This window comes from Rattus norvegicus, chromosome 2 (assembly GCF_036323735.1).
Source record: "Rattus norvegicus strain BN/NHsdMcwi chromosome 2, GRCr8, whole genome shotgun sequence".
Classification (NCBI taxonomy): domain Eukaryota; kingdom Metazoa; phylum Chordata; class Mammalia; order Rodentia; family Muridae; genus Rattus; species Rattus norvegicus.
In genome coordinates, this window is record NC_086020.1 from 8,847,145 (window position 1) to 8,862,030 (window position 14,886).

The 14,886-nt window shown below is 38.8% G+C and overlaps 1 protein-coding gene across 17 annotated transcripts in view; it reads left to right on the forward strand.

Moving 5' to 3' along the window:
- The window catches only part of Kiaa0825 (KIAA0825 homolog), a 561,052-nt gene that overhangs the window by 240,888 nt on the left and 305,278 nt on the right, over positions 1–14,886 (forward strand). For all 17 annotated transcript variants that reach the window (XM_017591153.3, XM_017591158.3, XM_063281463.1 and 14 more), the window contains 4 exons: positions 98–503; positions 4,806–4,962; positions 8,045–8,203; positions 9,895–9,989. In XM_017591153.3, the coding sequence (XP_017446642.1) occupies positions 98–503; positions 4,806–4,962; positions 8,045–8,203; positions 9,895–9,989 (817 nt within the window). The remainder of the gene's footprint in view (positions 1–97; positions 504–4,805; positions 4,963–8,044; positions 8,204–9,894; positions 9,990–14,886) is intronic.

Sequence of the window (14,886 nt, forward strand, 5' to 3'; positions counted from 1 at the left end):
TCCACAAAAGTTAGACATCCCCATGCAGCAGAAACCCGTGATGGGATGGCAGGAGAACGGTAGCAGTAATCATACCTTTTCTGCCTTTTCTTCGCAGGCTTCACCAGGCTTGCCGCGCAGGCAGTGTCTATTGTCCTCAGCAAGTTACCTACGGTGATTGCATGCTTGCCTCCTACAATTAAATACTTCTTTTTTCTGTCTGAGAGAAAAATGTCAAAAAACGTGGCTGAATTGAAGAAAGCTGGCCTGCTTGTCTGGAACTTGATTGTAATTATATGTCGGATATTTGAGGATGGGAACACCGTGGAACGTTTAACAGGTTCCTCCCTTGACAGATGGAGCAAGGAGAAACTGGGTTTAATTTGCTTGTGTTTGGAAAGTATCCTGGGAGAGCAAAGCAGTCCTAGTCAGCTGACCCAAAAGGTCATCCTGCATATCGAGCAGCAAAGTCCCAACTGGATAGAGCACCAGCTTCTGAAAGCACGGACACTGAACATCGAATGGTAAAGCCGTGCCTGTCTCTTACCCAAGTCACTAAATAATTTCTCATTGCCAAAGTCACCAACACATAATACCAACAAAACTTTGTCAGATGGGCAGCAAATGGTCATTTGGCAAAAAAAAATCACAGGACCTTTGAGGAGCATGGAAAATGAGAAGTTCCCCAGTAAACACTGGACTGCTACATGTTCCTTGTAAAACCTCAACCTCACTGGTACTCAGGAACACTATCCTGATTTAGGTTCCCATCTTAAGGTTTCTGATTAAAAGGGTGTATCGCAACTCAGCGGAATTTACTTTCACTTCTTTTCAGTGTGCATAGCTGGAGGCATTTTGTAAATGGAGTGGGCACAGATTGAATTAAGAAAGAATTAATGGATATAAAAGGCTTTTTATTGCTTTCTGTGTACCTGATTGTCAAAAAGGTACACATTTTTCATCTGGTAATGTAAGACTCCCAGAGGGCAACTGGGGCATATCACTCACAAGCTATAAACACACCCAGCTGTTTCAGTAGTGAAATGTCAGCTTTCTCATAGGTTTGTCACCAGCAGCTAAGTGATTTGTGGCACTGCAAAGATTTTTAAGGGTCCCCAGTGAATTCAAATATGTGCGTGTAGAGTTCTCCTGTGTTGAGGTTAGTCTGTAGGTATAAAGCTGCATGGCACTGGTAAGAAGATTCTGGTTCAAGTGTTCTGTGCATTACCAAATCAGCTCATTGTTCGGATACCCATGCACACTGTCCAGCTAGCTATTAAAGGTGCTATGTGGCTAGCAGACACTTGTGTAACTTTCTGCCGCAGTCAGAAAGTCACCTGAAATATGATTACCTGTAATCATGTAAATGGCAGAGATGAGACTTGAGAAGCAGACGAGCAGATAAGTAGGCATTCCTTGTAAATGGGTCGTTTTATGTCTCTCCCAAAATTTCAGTTTCAAGAATGACACCATGCTGGCAGATCTGTTTTGACTAAGGAAATTAACAAAGTGGTCAGCATCCAATTGAGGACTCACATGCTTCTTTTATTTATAAAATCTTGTTGAAATACATCTTGTGTTGCCACGTGTGGTAGTTTATACTCTGGAGGCAGACTTGCTCTACATAATGTGACACCATCTCAAAAAGAAACACAAACAAACAAAAAAGTTCAACAAAACAAAAAAGTCAGTGACAAAAATATATCACATTCACTTATTAGCAGAATGGTAGCCAGTATATGTTGCTTGTCAATCTTAACCCATGTCAATAGGTTGAGTATGGAGAAGCCCTGGTTTCCCTAATGTAGTCATACAGAAAACTAGACAATTTCTTTTGGTATGTGAATGGGAAGGAATAATAATAGAAGTCAGGGAAAATCCTTAGTAACATTGACAGTGAGTGACCTTCTTCATCTTTATATTTGCATCCAATATCAGATTACTGGGTTGAAGCCAATGACTAAAAGATTAAGGTCAAAGGTGGCAATGAATATGAAGAAAAAGAAGGCTAAACCCAGCAGATCTGGTTATGCTTACAAAGTAAAACTTATGGTTTTGCTGGTTAAGAACTTCTAGGAATGAGGTCTATTTAAAGTAACACTTCTGGTCATTCCTAAATTATTCTTTTTCCCCTCAAAGGGTAATTCTCAGGCTCTAAAAGGAACACCCACACATTTAGTATCTCCTGCAGTAGGATGTCAACTGGGTAATTGATTAGGTAGCAGTCAGAAGTGCAGTTAGCTGTTTCTTACAACATGCAGCAAAAATGAGGATTTGCTGATTTCCAAAATATTTTCTAGCCCTCGAGGATTCTGAAAAGCTGGATAACTAGCACAACATCCTGTCTTTCTAAGTTTCATAAATGGTATTAATATTAAAAATACAGACTTAAAGTTATTTGTCACATGTATTTGAAATAGATGGACTAACTGCAGATAGCAAATTCACTGAACTTGCATGCAACAGATTTCTTCTTCACCTTGATTTAGATTGATTATCAGCAGTGTGTGTCTTTATCTTCTCATAAACTAATCTCCGAGATCTCCACTCTGAGGAAAATGTATAAATGCAATCCAAATTGGTGTGTCTGCCTGCAACAGTCCACAGTTGCCTTAGCTTTACTACGGGTTTTTTCTTTAAAATAAAAAACTGTATGCCACAACTTAAATTAAAATATTTTTCTGTTAAATTACTCAAAAAGATTATCTTGGAATAGGCAGTATCATTTAATTATGCTTTTCCCATTTGCATCCAGATTTAGCTTTGGTTTTATGAAACTAAGTGCAGTCTGAGGGAAGGCAGCTGTAAGGTTCCCTGCCCTACACACTGCCTGAAAGCATAGATATTCATTAAAACAACCTTCACTTTATAGTAACTCCAAGCTGTAAACAGGCAACTTAGAATCTGAAGAACACAGCCACAAAAGTAAAGAAATATCTGCCTTTGCAAAGTAATTTGTCGAGTTGAAGACTATTGTTTTTCATCATGGTGACCCTGACTTGGCTGGCTGGGTGCATATACAGATTAAGATTAATGCAGTTATTCCTTGGCTAAGGTCTGCCTCTTTCAGGGCACATTCTCCCTAATGACATGATTGATAGGCAGTCCCAAAACCAGAGAGGAACTCATTAATCATAGCATTGACTGAATCCAATCATTTGCTTCACCTGCACAGTGACGGACAGGAAAGGATACACTTCAGGGGCTGACACTGAGATACTCCTTTGTCAGAGGGCGCCAACTTTTTCAATGTCATCCTCTGCAAAACCTGACAAGAAATTTTGCTTGAAACATGTATGCAGTTTCAAAATCATACGTGCAAATGTATCTCAATGTGACAATGTCTTTTAAAAATGTGCACTCGCTAATGAGCATTTCTAAGTCAGTAGAAGTCGCTTTATTTGCTATTTTCTTGAGCAAGACTTGTGTAGTCTTAAATTTCCTTTGTGTGTGTGAAAGAAAGGGGTGTTTTGAAGCTGCATGTGGAAGCAATATCAAAGTTAATGTCCAGCAGCTGGGTATCATTTGGAGTCTTCAGGTCAACAGCACTGACTCTTAGCAGAACTAATTTTATAATCATGGCAAAATCTCAGCAATGAACTGCAACACAGAGCTGATTACACCACAGTAAATTTCATTTATCCTGGGAAACAGTATAAAACCACGAACATGCCTACAAATGCTTAGATCACAAAGCCTGACACACTATAAGAGCATTTATTAGTAAGAAAGTCCATGTGGAGCACAACGTGAATGGCTGTCATATGTTTACACTAGCATGGTTGCATGTGTCTCACTTTTTGTCATTTCTTAATAATATGCAAATATTTCTCAAACTTGGAGAACTTCAAAAAGAAACACTTCATGTCTGTAAAATGTTTCCCCATTCCGGGTGGGATGATAGTAGAGCTTCAGGGGCGGGGTGGGGTGGATAATAACCAGAATAGTGATTTTCACTAAGTTTCTCTTATAAGAAATAAGTAAAAGAGGGTGTGTGTGTGTGTGTGTGTGTGTGTGTGTGTGTGTGTGTGTGTGTGTGTGTAGGCAGCAGTTAAGAGCTCCAATTGCCCTTCCAGAGGTCCTGAGTTCAATTCCCAGCAACTACGTGGTGGCTCACAACCATCTGCAATGAGATCTGATGCCCTCTTTTAGAGTGTCTGAAAATAAATAAATAAATCTTGAAGGTATCTGACAGAGCTCTAGGTTTTGTTTTGTTTTGTTTTTTAAATAAAGGCAACAGGTGTCAAAGGTCAATTTCAAATGATCAGTGGTCTGGGGTCCTGAAGCCTCCAGCCTCTAAACTGCACAGCACGCTCCCTGTTTCAGCACCTTCATTAGTCTTTACTGTGTTTAGCACCGGTGCAAAGAGGAACATACAAAAGATAGAATACTAAAATGTTGCTGCCAACAGTAATTCTTTTTGTCTTCAAAGAGAAAATGCAAATTATTTCTTACATGTTCTTAAAAAGAGATGTTTTGTTTACATCCAATGATTAGAGCAATTTCAACAACTACAGTAATGGGAAGCATTTTATAGATAGGAGTATAAATTCAACAAAGAGTTCTTGAAAGAACCAATTCAGAATTTAGAAATGCTTTCAGATAAAGAAAATATCCAATAAAAAATGTGAAAAAAATGCTTTCAGGTGCTTTGTTCCCAGGCCCCGTGTAGTGGAGCTGCAGTGGTTTCAGAAGGCTTGCCCACTTGAAAAGAGTAGTTATGGGTGCTCTGAAGACAAGATGCACACTTGTTCCGCACACTCGGTCGCTGATTCCCTGTCTTTACAATGCCTCTTCACTGATACACATTTGTCCTTTGTATTTAGTGCATCCATGCCGGTGGAGGGAAGCTCTGGCTCAGAAGGAGACGCTGTTCTTGAACTGACTGAGCAGAAAACAAACGCGATGGTCCTGGATCTCTGCCACAAACCAGGTGGCAGCAAGTACCTGCAGCAAATTTATCACATCATGCAACTCAATGAGGTAGGGAAACGGCCTTTTTACCGAGCAATTAGGTGTGTACTGGCCTGAGGCAGCGTCTGCTGGCAGCTAAGGGTTAGTCAAGGAGGAGATAATACTTCTTAAAGTCAATACTAAACTCAATATTGCATTATTAATAGAATCTATTTAGCCCTGGCTGTTCTGCATGTACAGAAAAAGGCTTCTTGAAACAATGTAGGTTTTATTTGTATGATTTAAACAATAACACGGCTCATAAACTCAGTTCATTCTGAAATATAGAGATGAGAGTTGTAGTTTGGGAATTGTGTGTTTGTGGCCCATTCAGCCGACAAATACCAGGTGAAGTCTGGTATTTGTAGAAATGGAAGATGTTTCTAAAGAGTTATTTCCTGGAAGCATCATTCTTGCTTGCTTGGTAAAGTTGTATGTAATACAAACAGCCTCAAGTAATCAAGAAAATATTAAGCTTAGAATTTTCTTCTTTTTCTCCTTCTTCCCTTCTTCCCTCCCTTACTCCCTCTCTCCCTCCCTCCCTCCCTTCCTTCCTTCCTCCCTTCCTTCCTTCCTCCCTTCCTTCCTTCCTTCCTTCCTTCCTCCTCCTCTTCCTCTACCCTCCTCCTCTTCTTCCTCCCCTTTTACTTCCTTTTTAAAACAGGGTCTTACTGTTTAGCCATTTAGCCTGGCTGGTCTGAAATCACAGAGTTCTCCTTGCCTTGGCCTTTAGAGTATTGGGATTGGCGTCATCACAATCTTTAAGGACAGAGTGTAAGAGAGTAAAGAAGTTTGATAAGACATTGTCCTCTAAGCATGTTAGAGGTGCACTCATAGATCTGAGCTGAGTGAGGCCAACAGCAGTAGAAGACCACGGTGGCTTCAACCCTACACAAAGAACTACAGGCAATTAAGCAATGCTGAGAGTGGGGGAAAATCTTCAGGGAAGTAGCAATGAAAATAATTTTATAGTTGGAGGTCCCCACAACAGGAGGGAGAGACTAATAGTAAATTTTGGTTTCAGCACTGCAAACATTGAAAATATTGCTTTAGACAGATTCTCTCGCTCAATCTGGAGCTAGCATCTTTCCTGTCTGCTGTCACCTCCATTTCCCTAGAGACCCCATTGCTATGGGAGAAGGGCATGAGCCCATGCTTGGTTTTTTTGGATAGGTACTGGCTTCTGAATTCAGCCTCTTGTTTTCTGTGTAGCGGGTGTTCTTGCCCACTGTGCCACCTCTACAGACCCAATACACCATTGGTGTGTTATTGTCATATGTGTGCCTATATGGGATACGTGTGCAGGAGGAAGTCATAGGGGGCCTTTGTGGAATCTTTTCTCTCCTTTCACTTTTCTGTGCATTCCAGAGATCAAATTCAGATTACTGGTTGTATAGCAAGCACTTTTATTAAATGACCCATGTAGCTGCCCAAGAAACTGATTTTTAAGGAATACTGATGACTATTAATATAGCACAGAAAACACAGGAGAAAGCATTAGTCAGAACTGACAGAAAATTTGGTTTTTTTTTTTTTTAGAGAGTAGAAGCAGGAAAGTCTAAATATAGCTATAGCAATGGAAATGAGTTCAGAAAAAGTCTTAGTAGCCAAAGCAAATCATTCTTTTCCAATGAGAATTTTATTCCTTAAAAATAAACTTAAGTTATGATGGAGAAACTTTTTGTTTCTGCTATATATACCATAGTTGTAAAATTATTCTTTCATGGATTTCTCATTGCCTACTCCTGTTTAATAAGAATCTGTGTGTCATTACAAAACTGATCTATCCAATGAGATGCTGCATAATAAGAAAGCTTAAGAAATCACTATTATTGATAACTAGAGTACTACTTTATTTAGATGTTCAGCATTTTAGGATCTGAAATGTGCATTTCATAATGGACATTTTGTGCATTCATGAAAGGATAGGGACGTGCACATATACACATACACACACACACACACACACACACACACACACACACACACACACACACTGAAGCACGGTGAGCCAAGACTAGATCTTAGATCTATGGCTTCTTGTCATATGTCTGCAGCTTACTGCATGAGCTCCCAGGCCTAGCCTCTGGCTTTCAGAGGCTAACACTGAGTATAGTGTTGGGCCAGAATATTTCAAACTTTCAACCGCTTTCCCAGCGCCAGAACTCCTGCTAGTGGATGAAATGCTAACCAGCTCCCAAGCGAGGCACTGCTGTCCCCTATGTGGCACACAGGGTAGCAAGCACTGTGGATGAGCCCTGCTCTCCTTTGCAGCTGTAACATTCCAAAATGTGTGCTAGCTGAAAAGCTGGCGAGGAAGAATGAACTATGGTATATTAAAAGTCAGGCAAACTTTTTTCATTTATTAAATGATTTTATTTAAAGCAAGCATTTATTAGACTGATGAAATGCTTCTATTAAATTTAATCTGTTGCCTTCAAGAAACAGTCCCACAAAACAGACTAGGGATATTCGCCTTCCTTATGTATGGGCAGAAATGAGCTTAATGCAAGAGACTGTTGTCTTGTTTTATTTTGTTTTGTTTTGTTCAAGACTACACCAGCACTTAGATGATTAGAATTACATATTTTGACTTTCTATTTTGCCTTCATAGTTTTCAGTCCACAGCATGGAAATTAAGTGCATAGGAGTTTGCATTATAAATAATCCCACACAGAAAGAGACTCCTTGCAGTAGCCTTGTAGGATGCTTACTGCAGAACTGAGCCCAGAGTAGGAAGCAGCTGTATTTAATGAATGCACAAGCAGTCTTTTCTGTGCACAGTCATGCACTGGAGTTACCCTTTGGTAACTGAACATTGTAACATGTGAAGTCAATGACAGAACAATGCCTGTTCAGAAGATCATGACATACTCAGTGCTCATTCATTGTGTGAGGATTTGTTAAATGTTAGGTGGAACTTGGTTTTGATAGTTTTTTTGTAATAGTGATATGTACTCTGGTACATATCTTCTGAGTGTGTGTTTTTCCTGAAGGGAGCAATATACTGTAATCTATATAACATGCTGGAAGGGTAAGCCAGAATATTGACCCTTTATTTTTAAAGAGAATGTACTTCTCACCAACCTGACCAGAGTGTCTATCCTTGAAGGAATATTTAAAAGAGCAACTGTTGGCTATGAATGGTTCAGAAGAAAAGCCATTCCCCATCCAACCTTTGAAGGAGGCCTTGAGAAATGGTGAATATCAGCCTCCTGCTTTTGACCCTTTCCACGTGCACAAGGTGTTCAGTGAAAGCATGCTGGATCAGGTATGTAGAAACTAAGGGTAAAATGTAACTTAAGTGTATGACTTCTGTGTGTCAGAAGTAAGAGGACACAATCTATATTTACATATACATAGTCTTACCTCATCCCCACTTTTTTTGCTTAAGAAGCAAAAATTCACATTTCTGTGGCCTATACAAAGCATTTTGACTTGTTTTACCTTATTTCTTGTTAAGCTGATTCATATGTTTGATCCATAAAATTTAACTGTTGCTGGGATACTGTGCGGTGGGTAGAGTCAGCATCTGTTCAGCTGTGTCTTCAGAAGGCCAGAAGAGCCAGGCAGCTTGTCGTCCTTCCCTCCCTCGAGAGTCTGATCCTCCCTTAGTACATATGTGTGCTCAATAGCTCTCTGCTTCTGTGGAGGAATCAGGTAAATGAGAAAGCACTTCAAATGAACTATAAAGCATTGAACCCCTAGTCTAAATGGCACGAGATAAATTTGCTCTTTATAACCTTAGATACATCCTCAAATTTAAAATGGATTTCCTAATGACTGTAAGGCAAAAACATTTAAAATAAGTCCAGCATAATACATACAGTTTATTTTTAAAAGTCAGGTTTTGTTGTTGTTTAGCTGTACACTTTAGTAATTTCATTAAAAAGATTGTTTCTACAAAACCCGTTTTGATAGACAACTTGAACTAGTAGTGTGGAGGAGAAGGATTGCTTGACCTAGAGCACTGATGAAAATAAGAATTAAAACTGCAGCCTAATTTGGCATGCAGAAATACTTTAACCATGCTGGTACACTCATCAATACTGTAGTAGAATAAGACCTTCAAATGCTGACAACCCGGGGCAAATTCTCCTGCGCTATGACAGGGTTGAAGTGCTCAATTTATCAGCACTGACAAGGGATAGCTCTGGTTAGATTTCAAAGATCATGCTCACGTCTTATTATCTAAACCATTTAATTTAACAGAGTATAAGCTTCTGTAAGACTTTTAAACCTAATGTATATAGTTTATTGACTGCTTTTTTATACTGCCCATTAAATATCTCTAAATAATTATTGTATCTCTTATATCTCTTACTTCATTTAAATAAAATACCATGATATTTCATGGTAACCAAGTTCTGAGTAATGAGATTACTTTTCACAGTAATTTTTCTTCTGACTCTGTTGTGAAATTATCTATTAATGAGAGACAAGAATCATGTATGTCCTTTAAACTTGGAAATCCTTATAATTTTCACTTTAAAACATTTTCTTAACAACAGCAACAAAGCCAATAGTGTCCCCCATTCTAATTAAGCCAGGACATAGTTTGAGGCTTGGAATTTAGCAAGTTCTCTTGTGTGGTCCACTAGAAAACAGACTGTGCCGCTGTGGCACATGTGACAAGAGAGTGAGCTACTGCTCCCTTCTCACAGACATCCTCCCAATAAAACTTGTGGGGCAAATACTGTTAACACTTGGAAAAATAATAAATGAAGAAATGAAATTGGTTTACATTTTTATAAGTAACGACTATATCCCCGAGTGGATTTACACATTACTTGCTGTCTTATTAGAGTAAAAACCTCCTTCTGTGGGCATAATTGATATTATCTGTTGAAGTCCTTGTTCTGAGCCCTCTCCTTCCTAGTTAGTGTATCACAGCTGGAGCTTTAACTTACTGATCATATTAATTCAGATTAATAACTAACCATAGTGTCTTCTCCTGATCAGGCAGCCACGGCGACATGGTACTGGGACTGGTCAAACTTGCTGCCAAATTACTTAGGACTGGATAAGATGACCTTCGGCCCACTACTCAAAAACAGGTGCTGGGACTGAGCTCTGCGGTGGGGCGTGCAGGATGCATGTCGGGTTTGAGAGAAGTAAAAACATTTTATTGGCAGGGTAATCTCTGCTTTTGTTTCTCCAGTTGCTCATCTTAAAGGACCTGACTGAGGTTATCGGTACATCTCCCAAGTTGTTTCCCATAATGAATAATGGCGAAATTAGTTGATTGTGTTAATTTTAAAAGTGTTTGACTTGGATATTGAGTAGTTAACTATTATAAGCACAAAAATTACTGAACAGAATGTCATTGTCAAGGTATATACTCCTATCTACACCAATTTCATAAATGCATGCAAAACTCCAGAGCAAACAATGAGTGCAGTCAAGGCACATGGAAGTGAGGTTGTCAAGACTGAGGTGTTACTTCTCATCCAGTTATTCTGACACTATCTTACTGTGTCTTTGCTTGCATTTAAACAAATACACACACACAAACACATGCTTTCATTGTTCATATGCCATCTTTAGGCATATAGATAAATATGAGAATCAATTTCTGCTTAACCGTTGTGATATGTCTCCATATATGCAAAAATATTAAATACCATTTCCTTAAATTCTTGACAAGAACATAGAAGTATTATATGATCCTTCAGAAATCTGAGAATGTATAAGAGAATATCTAAGAGGGATTGAAGTAGATTCCAAATGAGAGTTCATAAAAAAACAAACAAAGAACCAAACCAACAAAAAAATCGCCATTATATTTATTATGAGTAAAAGTTATACCACAGATATGATCACAACAGTATTCTAATATTTTGCCTATAAATTAAGATCACTCACCTATTAGGACAAAATTGCAGAAATTACTTGCTTCCTTTTGAAGGACAGAGCCTTTCCCCCAGCACATAGCCTGATGCCATTCACTTCTAGTGTTCTGTGGAAATACTCAGGTCCTGTCCCCAGGTTATATGGAAATGAGAAGTGGGTTTGTCAAAGAGTATACACATGGAGGGACCCATGGCTCCTGCTGCATATGTGTCTGGCATCATTGGCAGGGGAGGCCCTTGGTCTTGTGGAGACTGGGATGCCCCAACATAAGGCAATGCTAGGGAGGTGAGGCAGGAGTGGGTGGCTGGGTGGTTGGGTGGGTAGAGCAGCTTTCTCATAGAATCAGGGGGAGGAGGGCTGGGGTAGGAGGTTTGCAGAGGGGAAACCAGGAAGGAGGAAAACATTTGAAATGTAAATAAGTAAAATAACCAATAAAATAAATTAATTAATTCATTAATTAAAAAGAGAGAGAAAAGTGGGTTGTTGAAAGGAGACCAGGTCCCCTGTTGAACCAAATTACACGGTATGTGTACAATATTACATTTTTATTTATAAAAACATTTACAAAGATAAATTTTTCCCCCTCCTCTTTGGAGTTGTGAGTTTGTGCAGATTAACCATTATAATTTCCTAATTTTTCCTGTTAAGAATTTTTGCTTATAATCAACTAAATGATATTCTAGGTTCAGTACATCTTTCAAAATTTACTTTGTATATATACTTTGTGTAATATCTGAGTCTAAGGAATTTCTGTCTTAACAGAAATTTTACATTATTATCTGTATTTAATAAGTATATTGTTTAGTAATATATCAACTCCATCACTAGATATTAAAGTCTATTTCCCTGAGATATGTGCAAGAGGGAGTAAGAGAGAAAACCCTGCAAATTTACTCTGGAATAACAGGTCAGAACAATTCCCTTGAAAAAGACTCAAGAGTCTTTAAGAAAAGCAGCTAGAATCTCATGTTAGTGAGAACCTTGGGTTTTTAAAGAATAATGTGAAAAGCATTCTACTGAAAACTACGAGACACTGCAACAACAGTGAGCCTAGTTGATTCACCTGAGGATGGCGAGAAACTCCTAGAGTAGGATCAGCAGTTACTTCAGCTATTTTAAGAATCTTATTTATTAGTTTGGACTGATATTGAGGTAGTAAGGAATTGCTTTCTGTTATTTTTTTCCCTAAAACTCTTAAGCAATCTCTTTTGACTATCTGAAAATGGTGACTTTTAAAAAGTGTTTTGAGTTTTTTGATAGTGTTGATTATCTGAAAAGTATGTTGTTGAAAAATAGACTGCAGAACCACGAACTTTTGGACTGAGGGTTATGTTCATTGTCTACATGGTGATCCTGCTTGCTTTCACTGCAGTCTTAGTGCTAGGCAATGCCAAAAGGAAGACTCCAGAGCCGCTTGGCTATATATGCTCTGGTCTTTGCCAAATCACCAACTACACAAATGACAAATTCCCTTTCTGCTCCTTTTCTTGGTAGTAACATTGTACTGATTGTGCCTATGTGCATAAATAAGATTGTAAATATTGTCTACAGACATAATGCTATAAAACAAACTGAATTCAATATACACATAAAAACAATGTTTAGAAACACAGCACTCAACATGATTCCTTTCTAAGATGCCTTTGTGACCAGAACAGACAAACATGGGAAAGCAGGACTCCTGGGCTCCCAGGAGTCCATCTTTGCCTATGGATTTTGGTAGACATAAAATGAAATTATGTAGATACTCCATGGAGTTGACATGCCTAGAGTGTTAAAATATGTGTAAGTCAGGATACATTTGCAGAAAGGTGTCCAGTGACAGTTCTATCAGGTAAGAAAACTGGGGTGACAGGGACTACACTTACCATGAATGAGGCCCTATGTTTAATTCTTTCTAAAATAAATAAATATATACATATATAAATAAATAAACAGTTGTGAAATGAAGCTCCAAGACCAGTAAGTTTATGGTAATTTCAGGCCAAAATCAATAGTTCAGACTAGACAATGTAGCTACCAGGGACACATGGGTTTAGGAGACAACCAAGGAGAAAACCATCAAGAACCAAGAGGACAAGATAGCCATTAATGAGATAAGAAGGTCATACTGAATACTTAAGAGGTACTTTGAAAGTATTCAAGAGAAATGTTGGTGCCAGTCATATCTATATCTAGAATAATTTTGGCTTTTATTGCATAGGCTGGTTCTGTGCTGATGCCAAAGGCAGAATAAGGCTTAAAGTGGCCACCTTAGTCCTTGTTAGCAGGTGCCCTATGTCCTGTCAGCAGCGTCACATGGAAGGGGTTCTCTCTAATCCATGGTATTCCACAGGTTGCCTGCCTCAGGTAACTTGGATACTCTCTCTATGTTATTGGCCATGGTAAGGTTCCTTAGCACTCCACAAGAACACTACCATGCCATCTGGGGCAAATACTGCCTTCTGACAGTGACTACTCTTTCCTTACTGCCCACCTCAAAAGACCCTTTGTATCACCCTACATTCTGTTCTCGTGGTATTTCCTTAACTTGTTATACTCTAAAATCTAAATTCTTATTTATATTATTTCGATATTATGCTCTACAATAAAGCATAAGTCCTAAGAGATTAGCACTGCAGCTGCTTTGTTTCAATACTAACAGCAGTGCCGGACACATAGTGGGCTCTAGGCAGCACTGGCTCAACTAATAATTAATAAATGAAGACTAGGAACAAACAGGGAAATGTTGGCACCTGACAGGTGAGCACAAGATGAGCACTGCAATGTGATCCTATAGAAATAGCCATGTAAGTATATGGAATGTTCTCTGTCAAATGTCAAGTAAAAATAAAGAAACCAGCGCATATGTGTATTCAAAATTAGGATAGCAGTCAGGTTACTTACAGTCTTTCTGCTTTACTTTATTTTATTTTATTTGTGTGAAATTTGGCTCAGATTAAAAGGACAGGAAGCTTGTCTTTATTTTTAATTAATTGGCCCACTTTGAGCCATTACCCCATCAGCAACAAAGCCTGCCATTCACTCTCTGATTCATAAGTCTTTCGACATTTGAGTGAAAGGGTCTGTCTGTGAAATGACACTAAACATGGGAGATGAAAACTTTAAGGCAGAGGTAGCTGCCAACAGTAGCTAGTCTAGCTTTTGAAAATGAATGATGAGCGATTTATTGTCGGAGGCATTTGAATAAAAACAGAAGTATCTGAGGTCTCACGAAAGAGATCCTGAATGTGTATCAATGACATACGTGTCTCAACGTAGCAAGTTTTCCATCATAGAAAAAAAACTCCTTGGAGGTTCAGAAGCCCAATACATAGATGAGTTCTACACATTCCCCTTTAATGCTCTGGAGGAGTAAGTGCAGGGATTGTATTGGTCTTTTGAAATAATAAAGGTTCTTCTACCTGCTCCTTTCTCCCTTCATTCGCTCTCACTTTACAGGAGCATGGAATCCAGGCAGCTACATCTCTGGAGCATGCTGGGAAGGCACGCTCCGTTTCCTCCTCCATCACAGGGCTCCAGTTTGCCATTTGCTCCTGTTCGCCATGTCGGTTGGACAGATTCATGTTGCTTCTTCTCTCTTTACCTTATTTATTCAGAGGAGTTCCCCAAGAATTGTGTTGAAAAAATGTCTGTGAATATAGTACAGTGCTGTGCTAGTTTAACTGTCTAAATATACTGCATATGAATTTGGCTTCAAGTTGAGCAAACACAATTAAATATGATGGCAGGAACAGCCGAAGGGGTGGTAGTGGCAGATTTCTGGCTATCACTTTGGGGCCTTTCCAGGTGGACAATAACAATGCTTCTGAGAGGAAAGCGAGATTAGAAAACATGTTGAGAGAATTTTAATGACTGCTTCTGTTTCTTTCGGAGTTCTGGGACTTTTTAGATGGCTTATCTGATCCTGATTTAACTTTGGTACCTGGTATCTGTCTAGAAAATAGTCCATTTCCTCCAGGTTTTCCAGTTTTGTTGAATATGGTCTTTTGTAGTAGGATCTGATGATTTTTTAAATTTCCTTGGTTTCTGTTATTATGTCTCCCTTTTCATTTCTGATTTTGTTAATTTAGATATTGTCTCTCTGCCCTCTGGTTAGTC